The sequence below is a fragment of the Melospiza georgiana genome, chromosome 4 (genome assembly GCF_028018845.1).
Source record: "Melospiza georgiana isolate bMelGeo1 chromosome 4, bMelGeo1.pri, whole genome shotgun sequence".
Classification (NCBI taxonomy): Eukaryota; Metazoa; Chordata; class Aves; order Passeriformes; family Passerellidae; genus Melospiza; species Melospiza georgiana.
This window is the reverse complement of record NC_080433.1, coordinates 57,388,071-57,412,845: the sequence shown is the minus strand read 5'-3', so window position 1 is coordinate 57,412,845 and position 24,775 is coordinate 57,388,071. Positions and strand designations below refer to the sequence as shown.

Here is a 24,775-nt window from a genome sequence, read left to right as displayed (position 1 = left end):
ATTCTCAGTGAAAGCTGAGCCCATGGACATCAAGTGGGGGATGTCTAGACAGATGGACCTGTCTTGGGCTTCTCTCCCCTATGCCCTACCACTGAGCCATGAACAGGCTCATCCCAGGAGCCACACAACCATATTTGTTAAATGCAGACCTGTGGGCAGTGGGAGCAGACATGGCTCTGTCACTCTACACAGGAATGGTGCCCCAGGCTGGCTTGGCTTACATCTCCTGCCAGGGATTTCTCTGCTGCTGACAGCACTGTGTTAGCCAACTTTGTGGGCTCTGCCTGGGCTCACAGGTCACCCAGTGCTGCTCCCCAGCCTGAGAAAAGAGTCCCCATGGACAGCAAGGCTTCACACTGCTCACACTGAGACAAAGCAGTGCCCCTGAGCCTCACCCCTCTCTCTTCATTACAGAGCATATGCACGGAGTGTAAATAAACTAATTCACCAGGGAAATTATTTTCTGTGTCACTTAATTTTCTACAGCCTCTCCTTCCAGAGGCCTGAAAAGGCTGGTATTGAGCAAACAGGCAAAAATAATTAACCTCTCTCACCTTCCAATTGATCAGCTGTGGCCATCCTCCCTCTTTTCTGGCTACAAGGAATAGGTTTGTGGAACAAATTTCTATAGTTTACCACTGGTTGCTGCATGAGACATTATGAGATCTACTGATGCAGAAAAAAACTTGTAATTAACTATCTGAGATCTTCAAAAAACTAAGCTAAAGGGTCAGAGATGAGATCTCAGCCCTTATCACATGTTTGGGGAAAATTACCATCTCAGTGACAGAGCCCAACCTGTTTGGCAATTTCAGTAAGGTTTTGCAAAATTGCTCCTAGGCATTGCCCCTTGTTTTTTTTATCTGGAATTTTTTTATCAAAGTTATTTCTGGAGAAATCAGAACGTGCCCAAAATAATCCACAAATATATGCACTTTATGCCATGTCTACTCCTGTGTGAAACAACTATCCCAAAGAACCACAAATTTATGTGCTATGGACTTTTTGCATGTACCACCCATGCCAGTGACTCAGGTCCTCAGCAGTAATATGGATGGATATTATCCCTATCACTTGCAAACTGGTGGGATTATAGCATGTTTCAGATATGGAGAAACCAATAGCAGGTCTCTAATTTCTGGATGTGAAAAGACACATATTTTAATAGCCTCATATCAGGTGCTAGAAGAAGTCATCAATAAAGACACCCTAGTTCCAGTTCATACCATTTCAAAAGTGGATGGAAGCTCAGGAAAATGACCACATACAATCCCTACAGGTGTGCAGAACTGTATTTCAGTGAAGCAAATTCCTCTAAAGCAACTTGGCATCACTGTTGTGGGGCTGTTTTAAGTGCCTACATGTCCTACACAACTGCTGCATTTCAGAGACACAGCATACCTAATGATTATGGGAGGCACTCATGAAACACACACTCCCATCAAAATACAGCTTTACATATAAGAGGCTCTACAGTCGTAGAATTGCAGGATTGTTTAGGTTGAAAAAGATCCTTAAGGTTGTCAAGTCCAATTGTTAAGCCAGCCCTGACAAGTCCACCACTGAACAATGTCCCTGAGTGCCCCTTCTGCACGCCTTTTAAATAGTTCCAGGAATGGTGACTCAGCCACTTCCCTAGGCAGCCTCTTCCAATGCTTGACAAACCCTTCTGTGAAGAATTTTTTTCTTATTATCCAGCATAAACCTCCCCTGGTACAACCTGAAGCATTTCCTTTTGTCCTATGACTTGTTACCTGGGATAAGAAACTGACCCCCACCTGGCTACAATTTCCTTTTCAGATCCTCCTGGAGAGTGATAAGGTCTCCCTGCTGTTTCCTTTTCTCTACACTAAACAACCCCAGTTCCCTCAGTCATTCTTTGTAAGACTTGTTAGCTTCCAGGATACACCCATAAATCAGCAACTAGGCTTCCATACGATCACATAATGAGTATTTGGTTCATTAACTGACTAGTCCATTAAGCTTCAGAAAAGCACTGATTTTGAGCACTCCTGTGGTTTTACTTGACACTGGATCCTTCACCCAATCTGACCATTCCATCGAGTCTGCTGACCCTTCACCACAGCAGTACAGTCAGTAGCATGGATGGAGGGTTGCACCTTGCTGCTTGATGGAGGAGTCACACAAAAAAGTTGCATCGTGCCTAAAAAGTAAAATTGTGAGGCAAACAGTACACGAAGACATACGGGCTGCCACTAGATGGCATAAAGTGCCCATGAAAAGCAGTAACACGTTTCTGAGAGCACAACTAATGGTCTCTTCACTTCGAGGAGTATTCTCCGACATGGGGAAACAGAGGTAGGAAGGCAACAGGGCAGCACAAAAGCCCTGCCTGAGTATATACTGTTCCTTTCGAAAAGCTGTATTGTATCCCAACACTGTCTAATTCTTCACCTCCCATTCCATCGAGCTGTGTTTTAAAGCTAGCTAACAACGACAAATACAATAACAAAGTTGTAGCTGAAGCCCCAAAGGCTGTTCAGGGGAGCTTTAAAGACAGAATACAATAGAGTTCAGAACTCTGGCTGCAAGAGACTATGAAGTTGGGAGAATAGTGAAAGAGGAGGGAACATAGGAAATTCCTGAGCCATTTGAAAGGATTTACTCCAGAAGTCTTGTTGGAGTGATTATGGGACATGCCACATGATATGAACAGAGACTTAAACATTACAAAGTTATCTCACCTACACTAGACCTGGGGACAGGCAACACAGTGGGAGTCACTTGAGAAAGCACTGGCACCAAACACTAATTATCACACTGACAGTGGTGTAAGTTTTCTTTTCCAAACATACTGGGGAACAGATCCCCCAGCATACTTCCCACATCTACACAGCATCATCTCCTTTTAACACTAGACTGGGAAGTGACTCTTACTGTCACTGCATCTTTGTGAATAAAAACTGACATGTCCCTGAGAGCTGAATGACTGCAAGGGTCACAGGTTAATAGGGCAGCAAGAACTTGTGCTATACATCCTGGCAAGTCTGCAACAAAGGACCATATTACTGGCAAGTTTCATTTATTCTGGCACAGTGCTACAGACAACGCCCATTTATCCCCTTTTTGCATCTACTAACCTTCTTCACATCGAAATCCCCTTTCCAATGCTTCTTCAGTTTAGAAGACTTCACAACACCATGCAAAGCACGATGACTCAAGAAAGAGCAAACTGAAGCCACCCAGAAAGCAAGTGCAGAACCTCTGGGCCTTCACACTCTCTTGTGACTGGGACCAACAGGGATGTGTTTTCAAGCGTGTTTGGAGCGGGTCACAGGCTGTCACTTGGCAGGTGGAGCAGTACAAAATCAGCATTGGCAGCTTGTTGTAATCTTCACTGCAGTGTTGTTCCTGCCTCTCTGCTGGGGCTCTGCTCCATTCTCTGCAGCACAGTCCTTCCTGCCTTCTCAGGGGCTCCTCCTGGGCTCTCAACCCGCCCCTATTTATTCCAGTTACCTTCACCAGCTACAGCTGCTGCCCAACTAAGGACTTTGCAGCTGTAGCTCGTTTGGAGCAACTCGGACCCACACAGATCTTACAATACATAGATCTTAACAGGGACTCTCTCCATAACAATACATATGTTCAGGCCCCCACAGCAGCTGGCATAGCAGCAAGTGGTGTAGGGGGATAAAGGTTCTGTCTGCCCTTCAAGAGGGACAAGACAGATTGGGGAATTGTCCTGGAACTCCGGCGTTACAGCCTCGGAGCGATCACCTCCGAGATGCCTGAGAGCTCCGGAGGCCCCGCCCGCTCGGACTGGGATCCGACCCCACCTGAGCTTCATTTCGGGGCCGTGAGCCCAGCGGCCCGGCGGCCGTGCACTGAGGGCAGAGCCAGGGCGGATGAGGCGGGAGTTGCACGAGCGCGTGCCGCAGCCCCCGGCCCGGCCCGGCCTCTGTGACGCCCCGGGTGCCTCCCCGCGCGTGCCGCCGGCCGTTGTGGCGCCGCAGGTTCTGTGGGTGCCCGGAGCGGGCGCTCAGAGCTGCCCAAGCCGCTGGGGAGCCGCAGCGCGTCCCACGCTGGCAGCACTGCCCGTCCCTGCCGCCCTCTGGGGGGATCCAGACCGCCGCCACTGCGCGGGGCGACCTTGTCTGCCTTGTGCCGAGCGCCTGTTCTGGTCCTTTTCGCTTCCCTGTCCTTCATCCTCGCCCTGTCGTTCATCGCCCATCCACACCCGGGGCCAATCAGCCCGCCGGGTGCTTCCAGCTGCTGATCGCCCCCAGCAGTGCCATGTCGTCGCACGCCCCGCAGAAGAGAGTCGGGTGGCTGTTCGGCAGTAGGCGGCGGCAGTGGCCGTCCAGCAGCCCGTCTGGGCAGCCCTGTGCCGCCGCCGGTGCCTCCGAGCGCAGGGACAAGGTCCAGGGCCGGCTGCACCGCACGGCCGCCCGCCGCGACCGGGCATGGCTGAGGCCGTGGCGCTGGGGGTTCAAGAGAGTCGGCATCGAGCCGCGAGTGCAGCTGAGGCGGTCAGTTTGTGGGCCACTGATGGGACACCTTGGCTGCTTCTGCAGGCGCTGCCGCGACATTTTGTGAGCCAAGCTCCACTAGTCCTCAGCAGCCTTCTCCTCAGAAAAAGGCAGAACGAGAATATCAGCATGGTGTGATCAGCACCCCTCTGCAGCTTTCGATGCCACATGGAAGCCCTCGCCCTTAAGGCCTTGTGTGGGATGGCATTCAAGCGAATGGCTTGAAAAGCGAGATTTGTCCTGTCAGCTGGAGAGTGAACTCTAGGGTTTTTCACGGCTTGGAGCGGCCTGATTAGCTGGAGCACTGTTGGAAGTGCATGCTGCCGGCTTTGCCGCTGTCTCTGCAGGGCTGATTCACAGCTGCTTAGACCTCACCCATTCTCTTGTGCCCTGAGGCTCTTCCAGTGTGACTGATAAATGCAGGTCTGCTCTTGGCTGCTCTTAGACCCTCGGTAGTCTTGTATTTTGTCCTCTGCTGAGGACTGCCAGAACGTGTTGTCTGTGGTGCACTCTCCTCACACAGAGCCCAACTCACTGGGAAACTTGCCATTAGATCAGCAGCAAGGTTGCTCTGCAGTAGAGGGGGTTTTAAGCAAAGGAACTAAGTGCTATGAATGGGAGCATTGGGAGAAAGAGAAGAAACTTGTCCAAGGGGAACTGATGGGTTCCAACCACAGTTGATGGATTCCAACCACACATGAAGAGAAAACATCTTGCTGTGTAGATGGTCAGGCAGTTGAACAGCTTGCCCCAGGAGTTCATGCAGCTGCATCCAGGGGGATTTTAAAGAGTAGTTGAAGGAGCATTAAACAGCATGGCCTTACCCCATAGTCGAGGCGGCACTGCAGAGGCAGTAGGACTGGAGTCATCCTGAGGTTCCTTCTAAGCTGAATTCTCCAGACTTCCATGTACTTGGCTATCCTTTCACTGTTCTTGTAGGAAAGGGGAAGGAGTAGACTTGGGAGCAGGCAGGGAAAAAAGATGCCAAATTGGACCTTTCCTATCAAATTTTGGATGCTTTAGGGCTGCTCTTGCTGTTACTACAAGACATGAGGCTGATGAGGATGAAGACAATCTGCGCCTGCAGGAGGAGTTGGAGAGGGTTGAAGCAGAGGTATGGAAAGCCTGTTCCTACAGGAATAAAACATGGGGTGCTTGAAGCTTTCCTGTCCATCACGAAAAAGAACAAAAGAGTATCCTGTGGACCAGAAGAAAAGAGACCTAAGCAAGTAGTGGTTACATTGGGCTTTGATCTTCCGCAGTCCCTTCTGCCTTTGCGCCCTACCATGCTGAAGTAGAGCTGCCTCTCTTCAGAGTTTCACCACTTCCCAGTCAGGGGCGTGGGATTCCTCTCTCTGCTTTACATTCGAGGTCTTCCTGGTTTAAGAACACTCCCCAAGCACCCTGGCATGATTCCCAACTCCAGAGCAAGTCTGATGGCTTAGTTGACCTGGAGCCTTTGCAGAAATGGTGCTCACCAGGATAGAACTGCTGCCATCCCTCCCAGCCCTACCACACAGAGGCAGAGCTGCCATTCCTCAGGAATCCACTGCTTCCCGCTCAGTGGGAGCTTGGCACCTCTCTCAGTGCTGCATTTGAGGTCTCTGCCACTTCAGAAAACTCTCCCTGTGCTCCCATGGCACAATGCTGTGCTCCAGAGCAGGTCCTGTGGAGCAGTTTTCCTCTGACACTTGCAAGACTCCTTCCTTCTTTATGACTAAAAGCATTTCAGTTTATGCTTTCCTGCAGTAGCAAATAAAGTGAATACAAAGAGCATCAGCACAGGTCCCCGGAAGGGTCAGAGCAGCAGTGTCAGTGCTTAGAGCTGTGCTCTGGGAAATCCATGGAGGGATGGGAGAGGCTGCTGTAGAAGATTAGGAAGTAACACAGCTTGTGTTCATTTGCTAGTAGAAGGTTTGAAGGTCATTGAGATTATTACAGTTCTTTGGGCAGTGGGCATGGGCAGATATCTGCAGCAGGTGAGTCCTTGGGCAGCAGCTGACTGCCCTGTATAAAAGCTCACTGACGACTGTGGACTCTTTCTGTCATTTTATAGCTGCAGGAGATGGAAGAAAACTATCTTAAGTCTAAGCATTGTGTTCGTGACTTGAAGATTGCATTGGATGAGAAGGATAGAGAAGAGCTGTCTGCTGTCCAGGCACTGCAGGACCAGCTGTTGGCATATTTGGAGAACCAGACTACTGTGAAAGGACTGACAGAACATGTGCAATGGTAAGGGAACAATACAGTGAGATGATGTGTGTGTTGCTTGCAGGGGCTGGGACAGGGGCTTCCACAGCACACAGTCTCTCATTTTGAAATACATTCTTGTTTCTGATTCTGTTACTTCACACTGTTTATCTAGAATTGGATCTCTCCTTGTAGAATTTTCTTCAATAAGACCTCTATTTCTCCTAAAGCCTTGAAATTCAAAATACCAAGTTGGAAGCCACTGTCCAGCAACAAAACGACAGGATTGAAGCACTGCAGAGAGACCTGCAAGCTTCTGCCTCAGTAAGCTGCTCATAAATTTCTCTCTTGAAGACTCCTGAACCCGGTTACCCATTTCCATGGGGAAATTATATTGTGGACTACTCCTGAAGAGCTGAGGGAAGCTCTGTGTTCTTATTCTCCTGAATGCAAGCTTCTCAGAAGCCAGCTGAGCACCTGGCATTCATAGCAAGTGGCCTTTGAGTGGCAGTTCTATTCTTCTTGAATAGAAGCAGTGAAGTTTTCTCTGTTTTGCCTTGCAGCATTGGGCTGCTTGTCTGGAAAAAGAGAAGTGAGAGTTCATTGGGTTTTTTTGGCTACCTACTGGTGGCCAGCAGCATTTCTTAATTGAATTCGCTCTGAAGACAGGTGTAATTCTGCAACTGAAGAAGTCAAAGCACCCATGATATGCTCAGCAAAAACTTCATGCTTGTGGAACACCATTTCCTTAGGACTCCGTTTCACACCTGCAGCAGAAGGTTGCCAGTGCAGTTCTAGAGCAATCTACATCCAAAGCTTCACTGTCAGTTACTGTCAGAGCCTTGAGGCTGACTTGGAGAAGGGCAGCCTGTACTTGCATAAGGAGTTGGCTAGGGTTTGAGCAGAGTTAGGGAAAGCCTGTGCCTTTAGAATCAAGCTGTGCATGCCTCTCTCTTCCAATACATCTTGAAAAAGAGCAAGACAGTATTCCCAGGGGAAGGAGAGGGACCTAGGAAGTGGTGGTTACATTGAGCTTTGATGTGCCTTTGTCCCTCCTGCCTCCTCCTCTAACCATGGAGAGGTAGAGCTGCCTCTCCTCATGGTTTCCACACTCCTCACTCAGAGGCGTGGGATTCCTCTCTCTGCTTTACATTCGAGGTCTTCCTTGTTTAAGAGCACTCCCCAAGCACCCTGGCATGATTCCCAACTCCAGAGCAGGCCTATGGCTTAGTTCACCTGGAGCCTTTGCAGAAATGGTGCTCACCAGGATAGAACTGCTGCCATCCCTCCCAGCCCTACCACACAGAGGCAGAGCTGCCATTCCTCAGGAATCCACTGCTTCCCGCTCAGTGGGAGCTGGGCACCTCTCTCAGTGCTGCATTTGAGGTCTCTGCCACTTCAGAAAACTCCCTGTGCTCCCATGGCACAATGTTGTGCTCCAGAGCAGGTCCTGTGGAGCAGTTTTCATCTGACACTTGCAAGACTCCTTCCTTCTTTATGACTAAAAGCATTTCAGTTTATGCTTTCCTGCAGTAGCAAATAAAGTGAATACAAAGAGCGTCAGCACAGGTCCCCAAAAGGGTCAGAGCAGCAGTGTCAGTGCTTAGAGCTGTGCTCTGGGAAATCCATGGAGGGATGGGAGAGGCTGCTGTAGAAGATTAGGAAGTAACACAGCTTGTGTTCATTTGCTATAGAAGCTTTGAAGGTACTTGAGATGATTGCAGTTCTTTGAGCAGTGGGCATGGGCAGATATCTGCAGCAGGTGAGTCCTTGGGCAGCAGCTGACTGCCCTGTATAAAAGCTCACTGACGACTGTGGACTCTGTCATTTTACAGCTGCAGGAGATGGAAGAAAAATACCAAAATTCTGAGTCTTGTGTTCAGAACCTGATGGCTACCTCAGATGAGGAGGATAGAGAAGAGCTGTCTGCTGTCCAGGCACTGCAGGACCAGCTGTTGGCATATTTGGAGAACCAGACTACTGTGAAAGGACTGACAGAACATGTGCAATGGTAAGGGAACAATACAGTGGGGTGAGGTGTGTGTTGCTTGCAGGGGCTGAGCAGAAACCACAGAATAGATTCTCTGATTGTAAAGGGCACTTTTCAGTTCTGTTACTTCATGCTGGGACTGATGCTTGTACTGGTGCATTTTCTGGCAGTAAGACCTCTATTTATTTTAAAGCCTTGAAATTCAAAATACCAAGTTGGAAGCCACTGTCCAGCAACAAAACGACAGGATTGAAGCCCTGCAGAGAGACCTGCAAGCTTCTGCCTCAGTAAGCTGCTCATAAATTTCTCTCTTGAAGACTCCTGAACCCGGTTACCCATTTCCATGGGGAAATTATATTGTGGACTACTCCTGAAGAGCTGAGGGAAGCTCTGTGTTCTTATTCTCCTGAATGCAAGCTTCTCAGAAGCCAGCTGAGCACCTGGCATTCATAGCAAGTGGCCTTTGAGTGGCAGTTCTATTCTTCTTGAATAGAAGCAGTGAAGTTTTCTCTGTTTTGCCTTGCAGCATTGGGCTGCTTGTCTGGAAAAAGAGAAGTGAGAGTTCATTAGGTTTTTTTGGCTACCTACTGGTGGCCAGCAGCATTTCTTAATTGAATTCGCTCTGAAGACAGGTGTAATTCTGCAACTGAAGAAGTCAAAGCACCCATGATATGCTCAGCAAAAACTTCATGCTTGTGGAACACATTTTCCTTAGGACTCCGTTTCACACCTGCAGCAGAAGGTTGCCAGTGCAGTTCTAGAGCAATCTACATCCAAAGCTTCACTGTCAGTTACTGTCAGAGCCTTGAGGCTGACTTGGAGAAGGGCAGCCTGTACTTGCATAAGGAGTTGGCTAGGGTTTGAGCAGAGTTAGGGAAAGCCTGTGCCTTTAGAATCAAGCTGTGCATGCCTCTCTCTTCCAATACATCTTGAAAAAGAGCAAGATGGTATTCCAGGGGGAAGGAGAGGGACCTAGGAAGTGGTGGTTACATTGAGCTTTGATGTGCCTTTGTCCCTCCTGCCTCCTCCTCTAACCATGGGGAGGTAGAGCTGCCTCTCCTCATGGTTTCCACACTCCTCACTCAGAGGTGTGGGATTCCTCTCTCTGCTTTACATTCGAGGTCTTCCTTGTTTAAGAGCACTCTCCAAGCACCTTGGCATGATTCCCAACTCCAGAGCAGGTCTGATGGCTTAGTTCACCTGGAGCCTTTGCAGAAATGGTGCTCACCAGGATAGAACTGCTGCCATCCCTCCCAGCCCTACCACACAGAGGAGAGCTGCCATTCCTCAGGAATCCACTGCTTCCCGCTCAGTGGGAGCTGGGCACCTCTCTCAGTGCTGCATTTGAGGTCTCTGCCACTTCAGAAAACTCTCCCTGGTGCCATGCTATGCTCCAGAGTAGGTCCACTGGAGCAGTTTTCCTCTGACACTTGCAAGACTCCTTCCTTCTTTATGACTAAAAGCATTTCAGTTTATGCTTTCCTGCAGTAGCAAATAAAGTGAATACAAAGAGCGTCAGCACAGGTCCCCAAAAGGGTCAGAGCAGCAGTGTCAGTGCTTAGAGCTGTGCTCTGGGAAATCCATGGAGGGATGGGAGAGGCTGCTGTAGAAGATTAGGAAGTAACACAGCTTGTGTTCATTTGCTATAGAAGCTTTGAAGGTACTTGAGATGATTGCAGTTCTTTGAGCAGTGGGCATGGGCAGATATCTGCAGCAGGTGAGTCCTTGGGCAGCAGCTGACTGCCCTGTATAAAAGCTCACTGAAGACTGTGGACTCTTTCTGTCATTTTACAGCTGCGGGAGATGGAAGAAAAATACCAAAATTCTGAGGCTTGTGTTCAGAACCTGATGGCTACCTCAGATGAGAAAGAAAGGGAAACAACAGCTTCTGTCCAGGCGCTGCAGGACCAGCTGTCAGCATATTTGGAGACTGTGAAACAACTTGAAGAACACGTGCAACGGTAAGAGAACAACACAGTGGGACAAAGTGTCTGGTGATGGCAGAAGTTGGGTGGAAACCACAGAATAGAGCCCTTGTTGCATCAGAGGAAATCATTATGGTTTTGAATGATGTACTTGATTTTCAATATTTTACTCTGTTCTTTTTGAATTGGTACTGTGGCAGATTTTTATAGTAAGAATTATATTTCTTTTTAAGCCTTGGATTTGAAAATACCAGTTTGGAAACCACTGTCCAGCAACAAAGCCACAAAATTGAAGCCCTGCAGAGAGACCTGCAAGCCACTACCTCTGTAAGCTGCTCATACATTTCCCTACTGATGAATCCTGAGACTAGTTACTTATTTGTATAGGGAAATTTTGTAGTGTGGTTTTCCCAGAGAGCCAAGGGGAGCTCAGTTCCTGCATTCTGCTGAATAGAGGCTCCTCAGAAAGCAGCTGAGGTCCTATCTGTCTTTCATAGCAAGTGGCCTTTGAGTGTTCTCTATGCCCTGTCCTACAGAGATCGTGCCCTTTCATTAGGAGATTTGAACAGTAGTACTAATTTGGGCTTCATCCTGAGTGAAAAGACTTAGGGTATTGGCCCCGGGGTTCTGCCTTAACTGCTGATGGTAGTGAGAAGGCACAGCTGCCTCTGTGAGCCAGGCTGGGCCCTTGAACTTGGGTGCATGCAACTGACAGGTGGGGAGAGTTATCTTTTTCTTTGTGGTGGTTGAAGGTGCACTGTCTCTTTCAGGCACAGGCAGCCTCCCAGGAGTTCATAAAACAGAGCAGAGCCAATCATGACTCACTGACCAACCAGCTAAAAGACAGAATTAGAGATCTTGAATGTGAATTGGACAGGATAAAAGATACTGAACAAGAGAGTACTTTTCAAAAACAATGTATACAGGCAGAAGTGGAAAAGTACAAGAAGCTGTATCTGAAGGAAGTGAATATTAGCAAATGGCAAGCAATGGAACTGGAAAGGCAAGTCCATATTTTTTGTAGTGGTAATAAAAGTGGCTCTTGTTTCCTCCTGCATCTTCATTCCAAATCACTCTTCTCCACCTGCTTAGAGTCCTGTGTGGAAGCATGAGATGGCATAATTCTGGTGAAAGACCTTGCTCTTCATCAGCCTTCTCTTCATTTCTCTTTAGTGTTCCAACAGCAACACCACAGTAGCAACATTATGCCATGAATAGGATACTTTTCAAGTTGATGATTTTTTAACTGGCAGCTTTTTTTGCCAGTTTCTATAATCTCTTCATCCTGTGGACCACACAAAAGATTAATTTGATGTCCATTACTCTTTGAATATGAATAGGCAGAACAGAATTGGATTCTGTGAAGGAAATATAGGAATTTTTGGCTTCTGTTTAAGCAGTGGCTCTGAGCTTTGAGCTTTCTTTGGGAAGGGGATCAGCCCAGAGTTGTGACAGAGGTGATGTACCTTCCAGAAGAAGCTCTGTGAACACTTGGCTTTCACAGCAGGCTTTGAAGCCCTCATGCTGAGCACTCCTAAGCGTTGGTGACGCTGCTCCTTGCGCCAAGTGTGACGTCCTAGAAACAGGCCCTCCAAACAAGCTCAGGTCAAACGATGTACTGCTTTGGGAGGCTCTTCATCTCAGAAGTGAAATAATAGTTGAGGACCCGGAGAGTAACTTTGGGACGGTGTTGCTACTGAAGGTAACTGTTTGTGTGCTTGCAAATGTTTCAGAGCCAATGAGAGACTCGAGGAAGCCAATGCGAAGCTCCTCCGGGAGCGCCATAAAAGCAAATCGTTAATCACAAGCAGCATTGTCAGCGGAGGTCTGGCTGCAACTCCAGTTCTGTATTCAACTGCACTGGGACAGCTTGGCAACAATTTGGGACAGGACAGAAGTCTTATTTTAGGGGGAAGCTTCCTAAGCCAATGTGAGATGATCTTATCATCAAGAAGGAGGTTTGCAGCCTCTATGGCCAAGGTAAGCATTCTGAAATACCATTCTTGACTCCTGCTGAAGAGTAGCCAAATGCAAGGTTCTCCCTATTAGCCTTAAGTTAGAATCCATTTATTGTTCCATGCCATATTGTATAATAGGCCAAAGCAATTGCTAATCCTCAGAACAGTGCACAGCTGTATGTTGTAAGGCTGAAGATTTTTGGTCATCAGGGTTGTAAAAATTTTAAACTCTTAAAGCCTCTCTGAGTCATAAATAGGAAGTACTGTCAGTGGTCTGTGTACCAGAATTTGAAAGATGGGGCCTTAGGCAGAGAGTGTCTCTGCAGCAAGTATTTCAAGATGATTTTGGAACTCAAGGCCACTTGTTATATTTGCAAACTGTCAAGCTTCTATCCTAACAGCTGTGCCAAAGGCTGCTGCAAATGAATATGGGTGTCTAGAAAAGAATAGTGAACTCTGCTAGCTGTAACCAGTGTGAATTGGTGGATTTATGAAACCAGCTTCCCTACAAAATGTTAGAAAGGGAATGTCAGCTCCCTACACACTCTCTCAACTTTTGTTCCTTTTCTGGTTTTATTTTCCTGCTTTCTTGTATTTTAGTGGTTTTTCTATTGTGAGCTTTTTTCCTTGCCTCATGTACATGTAGGCCATGTGTCTCACTGAAGACCTTTGAACTTCAGGCTGTTTTTCTTTCTTCTTCAGACTGTTAATCAAAAATCTCTATCTTCTTTGCAGCCAGATATATGACAAGGTTTGTAGCTTGAACTGTTTAACCTTGGGTGCTATTGCAAATGTTTTATCTATTTATGCTGCTAGGTTTGATTCAAACTTACTGATGCATTCACATTGGTCTAAAGCTGGAGACACTTTGAACTTGCTGGTTACTAAAATAAATAAGAGGCAAAAAAGACCTTTTTCTTCTCTTGATTAATCTGCACATATAGCAGAGGGTCCTGTGGACCTCTTCTGGTCATTGTGAAGGCTTCATAAACTGGGGAAAGTGCTTTCTTCCAACAGCTCAACTTCTATGGCTTTGCTTAGGATTAGGCCTGTTTAGGTCATCTTTTGGTCTAGGCCTGAGATTTCCTGCTTCCTTCCACTATCCATGTCTAATTTCATGTTCTGGAGGGATCCCTCTTCCCTAGGATTTTATTGTCCATGCTTGAAAAATATGTGCAGCTCGGAGGCAGTTGGATTTTTGGTACCACTGAGAAGAGTTTGGCTCCATCTCTGTTACTCCACCCCTGGTAGTTAATACACACAGACAGGGTCACCTGAGCTTTGTCTGCTCCAGGAGAGAAACAGTCACAGCTCTCTCAGCCTTTCCCCATAGTTCATGTGGCCTTCAGCATCTTCTTGGCCATCACCTCCATTTGGGATGATATTTTTAGGTTTAATCATGTTGTCCATGGGGTGTAAGAATGTTTTAGAAGTTTTAGCAGTTACATTTGGGTCATATTATGTCTTAACTACATTTGATGCATAATTCTAGGCACAACAGGAACTGCATGAAAAAATCACTAAGGAACTGAAAGAAGGTAATGTGTCATTCAATTTAGAGGGTTATTAAGGGAAAAGGAGTTATTTCTAAGTCTTGACATCTTTCAAGCCATTATTTTCAACTTCTTCTGCTAAGCACAGAGATTTTTTTCTGAAAGCTCTCCAGTATAGACATGAATGTGAAAAACTCCTGCTTCCCAAAATACTGCATAGAAAGTTATGCACTTGCCTAGGAAAAAACAAGCAAAAAGAAAATTCATCCACTGCTCCACTCAGAAACACTGAGCTTAGGATTAAGCTGCTATTCACTAGAGTTAATCTCCAGCAAAAACATCAAAGAAGCCCCCAGATTTTTATAGATCTTTATAGCCATCCCTTTCTTCCCTGTACATGGATTGCATTCAGTACTAAACCATGCCCTACATATTCTCTGCTCTTAGATCTTGTTTTTTTTTTATTTTGCTATGATTCATGACTTCTCTTTGTAGCTTAGGTGTTGCAGTCTTGTTTTGAATAATTAAGAAGAACTTGATCAGGGATAAAAGACAACATTTCTTTAGGAAGAGATGGTTCAGTAGTGTTTAGGCAAACATGAGTTCAATGCTTGCAACATGGAGCCTAAAACACCCTCTGTAACTTGAGGCCAGGCATCCAAAGAGGAAATCCACTTGCTTCATGATGGCTGGTCCTGCAGAGTCACTGCTTTGCAGGGACTGCAGCTGTGCAGTTGTAGTGTTGTAATCAAGCACAGCTCTGAACGTTTAAGGAAAGCAAAGACTTCAGGTTGAAGAGCTCTGCAGGGGCTCCATTAAGAAGCCCTGTTAAGGGCCACTGGAGTCATGTGGAGTCCCACAAGATTTCAGGGTGTAGCCTCTGGAATGTCTGTCAGTAGCTTTAGAAATGCTGTTGACTGATAACCACATGTGCACAAAATGTGTTTCTTCCTTTGTGCCCAGCTCTTCCCTTATTAGGTGTCCTTGGAAATGTTAAAGTCTTGTTCAGATTTGCAGACTCTCGAGTTATGCAGGGCCCTCGACTCTTACAGTGCCTCATTTCTCCATGTCTCCTGCAGAAGTAACATAACCCATCTTGTCTCTTTTCCCCTCAGCCACTGCTGAACTTGAAACTGGAAGTGCTGGATCTTCCAAAAACCTTCATGTGGACCAGGATCCCCTTTCCAGAGCAATAGAGGAGTACCGTGATGTTTTAACCAAAAATTACATGATTTGAATGAAGTGCTGTGGAAAGGCTCTGAAGACTTTTTGCTTTTATAGAACGCACATCTATGGTTTCCCTTCTCCCCAGTTCAGATGTGAAAACTTTTTCATTGCAGACTGAATATAAACTCTATTAAGTGGATGTCAAGCACGGTGCACCCATCTGTTGGGTTTTTCTGCATAGCTGGTTTCTTTTGCACTCACAATAAGAACCACATCTCTTTTTTTCTGACCAGGAGATTGACTGATCTGGATCCTTGAGCTTGACAAAACTGTCAGAAATGTTTCCTCTTACAGTAGCTTCATTATATTGCATTATTCATGTTCTGGTTTTTTTAAACAAAAGTTAAACCAAAGTTTCCCTTTATTCTTTCTCATCCTTTCCCTTAATGTGTTTGGAATGTTTCCAGTGTTATTTTAATGCTTAGAGACATGTTTGAGACCCGGAAGTCAAGAAGTAAAACCATTCCCAGGTCTTGCTGGGAAGTAGACATCTATGGAAGTCCACCTCACCACTCCTCATATCCTCAAATTCATGAAGGCAGGCATTAGAACTCTGAGACATCACTCTCCACACATACACCAAAGTACACTTGGCAAAATGTGCATTAAAATAATGTTCCACCTCCTCTCCAAGTGATCCCTGTGAAAGTTACGTTTATTAGCAAATGTATGGGTTGTAAATCCTAAATGCCCTTTGGAGGCTAACAATTTTAATTAAACAGTACATTGCATGAGTTCTTCACATAATTGATAATGAGACCTCTGCTCAGAGGAGGAGAGCAGCAACAGTACTGTAAACTTTAAGTAAAGGCACATGATGTAAGAAGCAGCAGTAAACTCTGTGATGCCATGTAAGCTGATGAAATCTGGCTATTTAGCAGCTTGATCACTGCATGTGTGTTTTGATTTAGCACTAATTTCTTTTTGTTTGATGCTGGCTTGATTTTAAACACCAAGTATGCATAATTATTTCATAAAGTCTCAGTCTTTCAAGAAATTGAAACTAACTTGAATTTGAAAAAAAGCCTAATAATCAGTATGTGAGGGTCACAGAAAAATCATTTATCAACCGAAGCTTTCAGGGAAGCTTTTTCTGGGAACAATCATGGTTCTCTCCCTCAGTGTCTGTTGAAAACCATGTCTAAGCCTATTCTAAACTCAAATTTATCAGTATCTTAGACACAGCTGGCACAAACTGTAAGGACAACAAAACATTTCATCAGACAACAAAGTGAATAATGTCATCATTAACTTTCTGCCTACTCTCTTATTAGTTGTTCACTGCTGGAAGGATGAAGGCTCCCATACCTCTGCATCAAAATGTTTCTCACACAGTCTCTGTACTCAAGCACAGCTCTGGGCAGGGCTGATATTTGCACTGAAGACTCAGAATAATTGATGTGTTAAGTTCACTGTCTGGATGCACCAAACCCAAACATAGGTCTAACCCTACAAAGCATTTCAGCTCAAATTATTTCATTGCCATTACTGGAATCACTGATAGACTCTCCACTGAAGAGGAATGTACAGCCTTAATGCAGTTGGGTTCTGAACATTCAGCACTTTTCAGAATGAGTAAGGCTGGAAATTAAGATTAGTTCTGCCATCATTGCTGCCATGAATAAAGCTTTCTACTTGATTGTTTGGCATTTTTCTACCTAATTTAGCCCAGGGATATCCCAAATATCTTCTACCTGGGTAGGTGCTCTGTGACTATGCTCTCAGGACCTGACATTTTGTGGCTGTCTCAGAGCAGGTGGCCCAGGACTTCACTCTTAGGACCCAACAGCACTGCTCAACAATGGCAAAAACACCTCTACATCATCATCATCATCACTGTGTTCAGAACAAATCCAAAACACAGCCCCATACCAGTCACTGAGAAGAAAATTAACTCTACCACAGCCCCACCAGCACAATAACACACTGTTTTGGCTGTTGCTGAGCAGTGCTTACCAGAAGTCAGGGAGTTTTCAATGTCTCATGTCTCAACCAGTGGGGAGATGCACAAAAAGCTGGGAGGAGTAAGCTAGGACAGCTTACCCAAACTGGCCCAAGGCATATTCCACACCATAGAAACTGGGTCAAGTTAGACAGGATGGGCATCAATCAGTGGGTGGTGAGTAACTGTATTGTGGATCACTTGTTCCTTATGGGTTTAATTTTTCCTCTTTTAGAAATTACAATTCTTACCTTTTTGTTTGTATCAATTATTAAACTGTTCTTATCTGAACCCACAAGTCAGGGTTCTTTTGATACCTTTTCTAATTCTATTCCCCATCCCACTGGGTTGGGGGGATGGTGGTGTGTATGCAGGGGATAGTGATCATGCAGCTGTGTGGTACCTCAGTTTGGGTCTAGGGTTAAGCCACAGCATTTAGGAATTGGAATAAGTTCTCAATGCATTGCAGTCCTACTGTCAGCAGACATTTCTCCCTTTCTTGTGGTTTATAATTTCCAAGTAGTTTAATAAAAAGAAGGAAGACAAAGGTCTACTTTGCATTTTTCTCAACTAAAATGAACCAAACCTAACAAATCCAATTGCGACCTACCTGACTCCACAATAACACAGAGTTCATTCATTGATAACTGTATATTGGTAGCCCAGAAAGTGTGAGCCAGTGAATTTCTGTGGTTCTGAATACTCTAATAAGCCTCTTCTGAATCATAGTATCACAGAAGATTCTGGATTGGAAGGGACCTACAAGGATGGATCATCAAGTACAACTTTTAAGTGAATGGCCCATAAAAGGATTGAACCCATAACCTTGGTGGTGTTAGCACCATATAGTAACTCCTCTACTGTATAGAAAAGAAAATTAATTTTCTTGCTCATCAGTTAGACAAAGCCAAAAGAAATCCCTTCTACATTCTGAATGGAAAGCTAGCTGCTAATCCTACCATGTGCTTGGGATATGGTGTATAAGGCTGGACTGGGAGCAAGTAAACTGCCCCCACTGGACTCACAACTATCCAATGACTCTGGAAGGCTCCAGACCAGAGGCAGCACCAGAAGCATTCCAACAGCTGCAGCTCTGCCCTTAGAGCAAAAGCTGCTGAAATCACTGTCTGCAGGATGTGTTCTAACTACCCCATCCCCTTCAAAGCCTCAGAGTCAGTGTTACTGAGACATGCAATCCTCCCAGGCAGCTTTTCTAAGCTGTACCACTCTTCTATAAATACAGCAGTTGCAAAGCAGGTGTACTAAACCAGATTCTTAGCAGCATATTGTTATCAGCCCAAGTCCTTACTGACACTTTTCCTTCCTGGTAGACAAAATGCACCAGGTGGTCTAATAGGGGAATTAGCCATATTGGCAAAGGGGAATTTCAGACTGTCATTTTATACCTCAGCTGTACAAAGATTGTGAGCTAAATTACCCAGCTACAGTGAATCATGTTGAAGGAAAGGTGTACCTACAGCAGACTAATCCAAATACCAGTGCTTATGCAACACTTAAGTCACACTTAAGCCCTATTTGGAAATCTCCCTGTGGTACACAAGTCTTGTAATGAAACAAGAATTCAGGAACAGGAATAAAACATTTCATGCAGACAGAAAAAGAAACAGCTGCTATTAGATGATACTGAGAAAACTACAGATAAGCATAGAGAACACTGAACAGAATAGGAAATACCAAAATTAAAAAAAAAAAAAAAAAAAAAAAACAAACAAAAAACCACCCCAAACCTAAATCCAAAAAATAACTATAAAAATGAAATTTAAAATAGAAATGGATCAAAACTAAAAACATATATTTTGGTATCTTCAACAGCACCCTAAGCCAATACAATTAAAGAAGTAGTATTGATAAAACAGTTGGCAGTTGCTTTAGTGACAGACTAGCTATTTCTTTTGCATCTTTCTTGGCTAGTAAGGAATGAACAGCTCCTGTTGTACCCATATGACTCTATGACCCCATCTGCATCCCCTTATCTTCAAAAGCATGAAACCAAATTTTAGCCCATTCAGCTATCAAAGTCACCAACTGAAACTGACATTGTAATCACAGGGGTTTTTATTAATACCATTCTGAAATATTTGACATAGAATTAGGGTTTCCTGGTCTTAGCTGGGAGTAACCTGTAAAAATAAAACTATCTGTGGCTGAGCACGTGTCCACTTGAAAAGTTGAGATTAAACACTTCCTCCTGAAGAGCAGAGAGATGACTCATGTTTATCCCATGTTGCCATCTTGTAAATAAAAACTTGCCTTTCTTCTAAGATGGCTGGAAGAAAACAAATATATCCACTTAAAAAATGCATTTTGCTCCCCATTTTTCCATTAAATGGTCAGACTGATTATAGAGACACTCTCAAAATGGTTACTAATAGTTATTTCCTAATACTCATAGAAAGTTAGGTTTTGCAGCCTGAATCTACTTAGCTGAGGTTTCAGCAAAAGAATATTTTTTCATCTTTTTAAAATTATTGTTATTATTATTTTGGGTCTTCTTTCTAGAGTCAGAACACTGCTAATACACTGAAAATCAACTAATGAAAGTGTCTGTACATCAGTCACCGCAGTAGAAGAGAATATTGCCAGAAGCAAACATTTGATAAAGCTGTGAAGATTCATTCTGGAAAGGAAAATAAAGATTTTAGTGTATGTACCATTTTTAGTGATGAAGGAAAAGAAACTATTTCTAAGGGTTGAATCACCTCCCTACAAAGTGGTGCTATATTCCTGTCCAGTTGCCAATAAATATTTTTACTGCTTATCATAGTGAAATGCATTTCTCTGTTTGAATTAGGTTTTGTTTGCCATCTGTTTTTCAGAAATTCATATGCAAAAAGTAGTTTCTAAAAATATGAAGAATTGTTTTGGCAAGGCGTTCCATTAGCCAAATACCCTAGGGTATACTGTACCATGGCATCATCCCCAAATCGTATGGTATCTGAACTACCCAGTGGCATCACTGTAGCAGTACAATATCAATAATTATTCCAAACTTACCAAATATTTTGCTTTCTCTACTACAGTTTCATACAGACCGTCTGTATGCATATTTGTATACCTCTGTGTCGGTGCCAACTTAGCCCCACCTATTGTCGGGAGTTTAGTTCAAGCATGGCTTAAAGAAAAAGGCCATGAAGCCATACAATTGAGAGAAAAGTAAAAGGTAGTTGCAAAGCAGTTCCAAAGCAGTTCCCAGCCTGACTTCTATAAACAATTAGACTCTCTCAGGCATCACTTTATAAACAATAAGGTTCTCAGGCAGTCTTCCCATAACAAGTGTAACACCCTCTCTGGGAAAAGATGGCACCCTGAGAACAGATGTGGAAGTTTTGGGAACCGTTCATATCACAGTGGGAACACTGGTTTTGTTTTGTGTAAACAATCAACGGTGTAGTAAAACAAAAGGTGTGGTTAGAGTTTTCTCTGTTAGCCTATCATAAACCTGGATTTTGGAATATGCATGAAGTTCGTTAACACTATTATTTAAACTGGCTGATCGATCAATAAATCGAGTTCGATGCATCAAAGGATTGGTCGTTCTCCCCTCACTTCAACAACCTATCAGAAAGTAACTTTCTGAGCCTGTCATGGATGTTAGGGAAGTTATCAGAAAGTAACTTTCTGAGCCTGTCATGGATGTTAGGGAAGCTTCCCGGTCTGACCATTCACCAAGCTCTGACAGTCACAGCCCGCAGGTGTCACAGCGCCAAAGGCCCCGCTCGGCTCCAGCGCGGTGAGGGCGCCTCGCCGGACACATCTCTCCGCAGCCCGACCCTCACACGGTCACACCAGCTTTCCTTACCGTTCGACCCCGCTTTCCCACAGCAGAGTCCCAGATATCTCGTTCCATAAAGCAATTTATTCCTGTGCAGTAACACAGAAACAGCTCGAGCTGGTGCCTCTGAGGAGAGCACCTACATAAAGAACCTCCGGGTTTCTACAGCCTCAGTCGTTCCCTGAGCCAGTCCTGCTCCAGTCTTCGGCTCTTGTCCCACTCTCCATGTTCAACGACTTAGCTGGCGCTCTTCACCTCCTTTGATACCCAAAAAGTCGGCAATTCCAGGCTCCTGCTGGGTCTCCCACAGTCTGTTCGCATGACTAGCGTCACCCATCTTCGCGCCCTTGGATATCCCGAAGGTTGGCAGCTCACGGTCTCTTGTCTCGGACTCCCACCCAAAGCTTAACCTGCTTAATCTCAGTCAGCAGCTTGCGATCTCAGCTATCGGGACCAGACGTATTCCTCAGCATCTGGCACGTAAGTAGATGATGTCTGAAGCTCAGCTCCATCCCCTTTCTTCTTTCATTAATCCTTGCTGTCTGTTTCGTCACCCATTGACCCAAGCCGGATAGCAGCACCCACACAGCACTGAGCGCTCCGGGCCATTAATTCCGTCCGAGCACTATTCCCTCCCTAACGCCCCGCCTCCCGCAGCCGCGCCTGCGCGGGTTCGCCCGCGCCTGCGCGGAGCTCGCGGTGCGCGGGTGGTGGGACGGGGCTGCCGGGGGCGGTGGGCGCGGGCTCTGCCCGGGGGTCCCGCGGGTCCCGCCCCGCCCGGGGGTCGCTCCGCGGGAGCCGCACCGAGTCGAGCTGGGTCCCGGGAGCTCCTCGCCCCTGCCCCTGCTTGAGGCACGATACAGCCCGCCCGTGCTTCCCGCCGTCGCTCTCCTTAGACGGGACTGTGCCTGCGTTCCCGCTGCAAGATGAAGAGGATCTTCGGGTTCGGGAGGAAGAGGAAGGGGCAGCCGCCGGCCGGCAGCGCCTCCCTTCCCTCCCCCGGCGGTGCCTACGAGCTTCGGCAGAAGGACCTGGGCAAGCTACACCGCGCGGCCGCCAGCGGCGACCTGGCCCAGGTGCGGCAGGGACTGAAGAAATACGGCATCGACGGGCGGGACAAGGCGGAGCGGTAAGGGCGGGATCCGCGGGTCTCGGCAGCCCCAGGTCTCGGAGCCCCGGGGGCAGCTGTAGGAGCCCCGGGGGTTCCCCGGCGCAGGAGCGGAGCGGCAGCGGCGCTGTGAGGAGTGGGAGTGCGAGCGCCGCAGCCCTTGGTTGGCTGTGGGGTGCCAAAACCCCCTTGAATTCGGCCTTACCAGTTTTTGACCCGGCTTCTTCAGTGCCCTTATTCCCGAACTCCTGTGTCCTTGCCCAGGGGCGCGGGGGTGGAAGCGAGCTCTTAGCCTGGCAAACAAGAGTTGTAAGAGGAGTCTTGTGGCCATTCTGTAGCCAGGCTTTGAGGTCTGAGTGCAATCGCTTCCATCTCTGTGCACCTCTGAGGGCTCAGCCTGCAGGTTCAGTAGCTGAGCCCGAAGGATCTGCTGCTTCAGCTGGGAGCAACTTGAAGAAAGGTGGATGCTGCAGTTAGGAAGGATTTATAACGCAAAATAAACATGTTGTTTATTGATGCTGCACGCATAGTAGCCTTTTTTGAGTGTGATATGGCAGCCTAAGCCACAGTGTGGTTTTAGGTGGCAGGTAGTTTTTTGCTCTGAGGCTTTGGTACAGCTGATCAGTGCCTTGGACTGGAATATCTGGTCAGTGACTTGCAGGAGAAGCTGTTGCTTTCAGGCAAGTGTTGTGTGTGGGTTTGAGTCAAGCACAGCAAGCACTTCACAGTTCTACCTTCAGGAGAAGCCCTGGGCTGCAGCATAGTTCCTGGTGATCTATCAAAAGCGAAAGGGAATCACCTTTTTTCAAAAGACTCAGAGCCAAATCCTTTGTGATGTTCTGAAGAGGGTCTGGTTTTAGCAGAGTAGCTCAGCTTCCAGGCTGGACTTCTGGCAGCAATAAAGCTCATCTAGTTTTATTGCCCTAAAAACACCTACTAGATTTGTAGGAGGAATCACATGCAGGGACTTCCACGGTGATTGTGTCTTTATGTACAGGTGGACTGGTTAATTGACATCAGACCTAAGATGTGGTTTGAAGGACTGCTTTTCCTTCTGGCAAGGCTTTAAATTGAAGAAGAAAGTTCAGCTTTCCTGTGCTGGTTATATATTGTGGAAACACAGCATTGCCTCCTTGGAGAGGACTTAATCTGTAGTAGGCTTTTTATGACTATGATAGTTAAACATTACAGGAAAGTAAAAAACAACTTTCCTGTAGTCAGGATCAGAGTGTTCTGCTCTCTGGTTTGCTACATGTTGTTAGAGGCACTTTGGTGAAAATATGTTCTTGGTTTTGCTTCAGTAGTAAAAAAGCTAGAGAAAAAGGAAAAGTTCTCAAAGTGAGGGGAAGCTCTAATATTCTTGCAATTCAACCCATCTCTAACATCTCCAGTACACTTCTGGCCCATGAATGATCAAAGAAAAACTTAGAAGTTGATTTTCCAGCTCAGATTCCCTGGCTTTGGTCTCTGTTGCTGTGCCACATGTGTAGTCCCACACTACAGAGGACAATACCCAGTGCCTGGGCACAGGAATCTCTGCAGATTATATTCTACACTGAAGGAAATGTCCCCTTACTAAGCAGATGCTGTGGAAGGTATTTGCTAGCAACTCCCAAGCATTTGGTGTGCAGCTCTTGTGCAGCTAATGGAGTGAGTTCTTAAGCTTGAGATTTGCAAAGTCAAACTTGTGGTCATGTCTGTTTATCAAAAAAACCTGAAATTATCCCTGTCTGTGCTAATTCAATTTATTTAATTTTTAGGACGGCTCTGCATCTTGCTTGTGCAAATGGCCACGTGGATGTAGTTACCTTTCTAGTAGAAAACAAGTGCAAGCTAAATCTTTTTGACAATGATAACAGATCACCACTGATGAAGGTACGTGGACTATGGTATGTTCTTGCAAGTGAGACTTATTGATTTTGAACTAAATGTGTATTTTTCAGTATTCTTTATGTGAACTTTTGTAAAATCACGCATATTGTGATTGTTGTGGAATGGGCATATGTTAGCTATCTTTGAAGGTGCTCTTAATTCCCTGTATTGGGAAGATGGAGGAATTGCTACAAAGTGAAACTGTAAATGCTGGAAGGTTTTTGTGTTTTGTTTCCAGGCAGTACAATGCCAGCAAGAAAAATGTGTGGCTATTCTTCTAGAACATGGTGCTGACCCCAATCTGGCAGATGCTGATGGCAACACTGCCCTTCACCTGGCTGTTCTGTCTGGCAGTACTGCTGTAGCAGGGCTGTTACTTCAGCATGATGCCAATATTGATGCCCAAAATAAGGTAAATTTTATATTTGTTAGTGAAGTGCTTTCCAAAAGTTGCATTCACAATAAAGTTTTGTTTGGCTGGGTTTTTTTGTTTCTTTGTTTTTTTAACTTTGATTTTTAACTTTTATCTGCCCTTTCAGGAGGGATGTACCCCTCTTATTCTTGCTATCTCCGAACATCATGGAGAAATAATGGAGTTTCTCCTTAAAAAAGGAGCTGACGTGCATGCTCGAGATCAATGTGAAAGGTGAGGGGCTGTCAAAACTTTACATGGGTCTCTTTAATATTCTTCAGCTTGGCTGGAGAGAGACATGGGAGTGAGGTTTGAAAAAATACAGAACAAGGAGCCCCACAGGAGCAGTTCCTTCTGCGTGACTTGTGAAAGATT

At 45.7% G+C, this 24,775-nt stretch overlaps 1 protein-coding gene and 1 long non-coding RNA gene across 5 annotated transcripts in view; one reads left to right on the top strand and one right to left on the bottom strand.

Annotated features, from left to right (window-relative positions):
* Positions 1-19,273: 19,273 nt before the first annotated feature.
* LOC131082845 (uncharacterized) lies at positions 19,274-21,633 on the bottom strand. The gene is made up of 2 exons (XR_009114383.1): positions 21,036-21,633; positions 19,274-19,502 (listed from the first exon to the last, which is right to left on the bottom strand). It is a non-coding gene; the product is annotated as an uncharacterized LOC131082845 (long non-coding RNA).
* Positions 21,634-21,792: 159 nt separating this feature from the next.
* The window catches only part of LOC131083129 (ankyrin repeat domain-containing protein 26-like), a 47,683-nt gene continuing 44,700 nt past the window's right edge, over positions 21,793-24,775 (top strand). For all 4 annotated transcript variants that reach the window (XM_058023494.1, XM_058023492.1, XM_058023495.1 and 1 more), the window contains exons 1-4: positions 21,793-22,137; positions 23,877-23,991; positions 24,227-24,400; positions 24,528-24,634. In XM_058023494.1, coding sequence (XP_057879477.1) covers positions 21,935-22,137; positions 23,877-23,991; positions 24,227-24,400; positions 24,528-24,634 — 599 coding nt within the window. In that variant the 5' untranslated portion in view covers positions 21,793-21,934. The remainder of the gene's footprint in view (positions 22,138-23,876; positions 23,992-24,226; positions 24,401-24,527; positions 24,635-24,775) is intronic.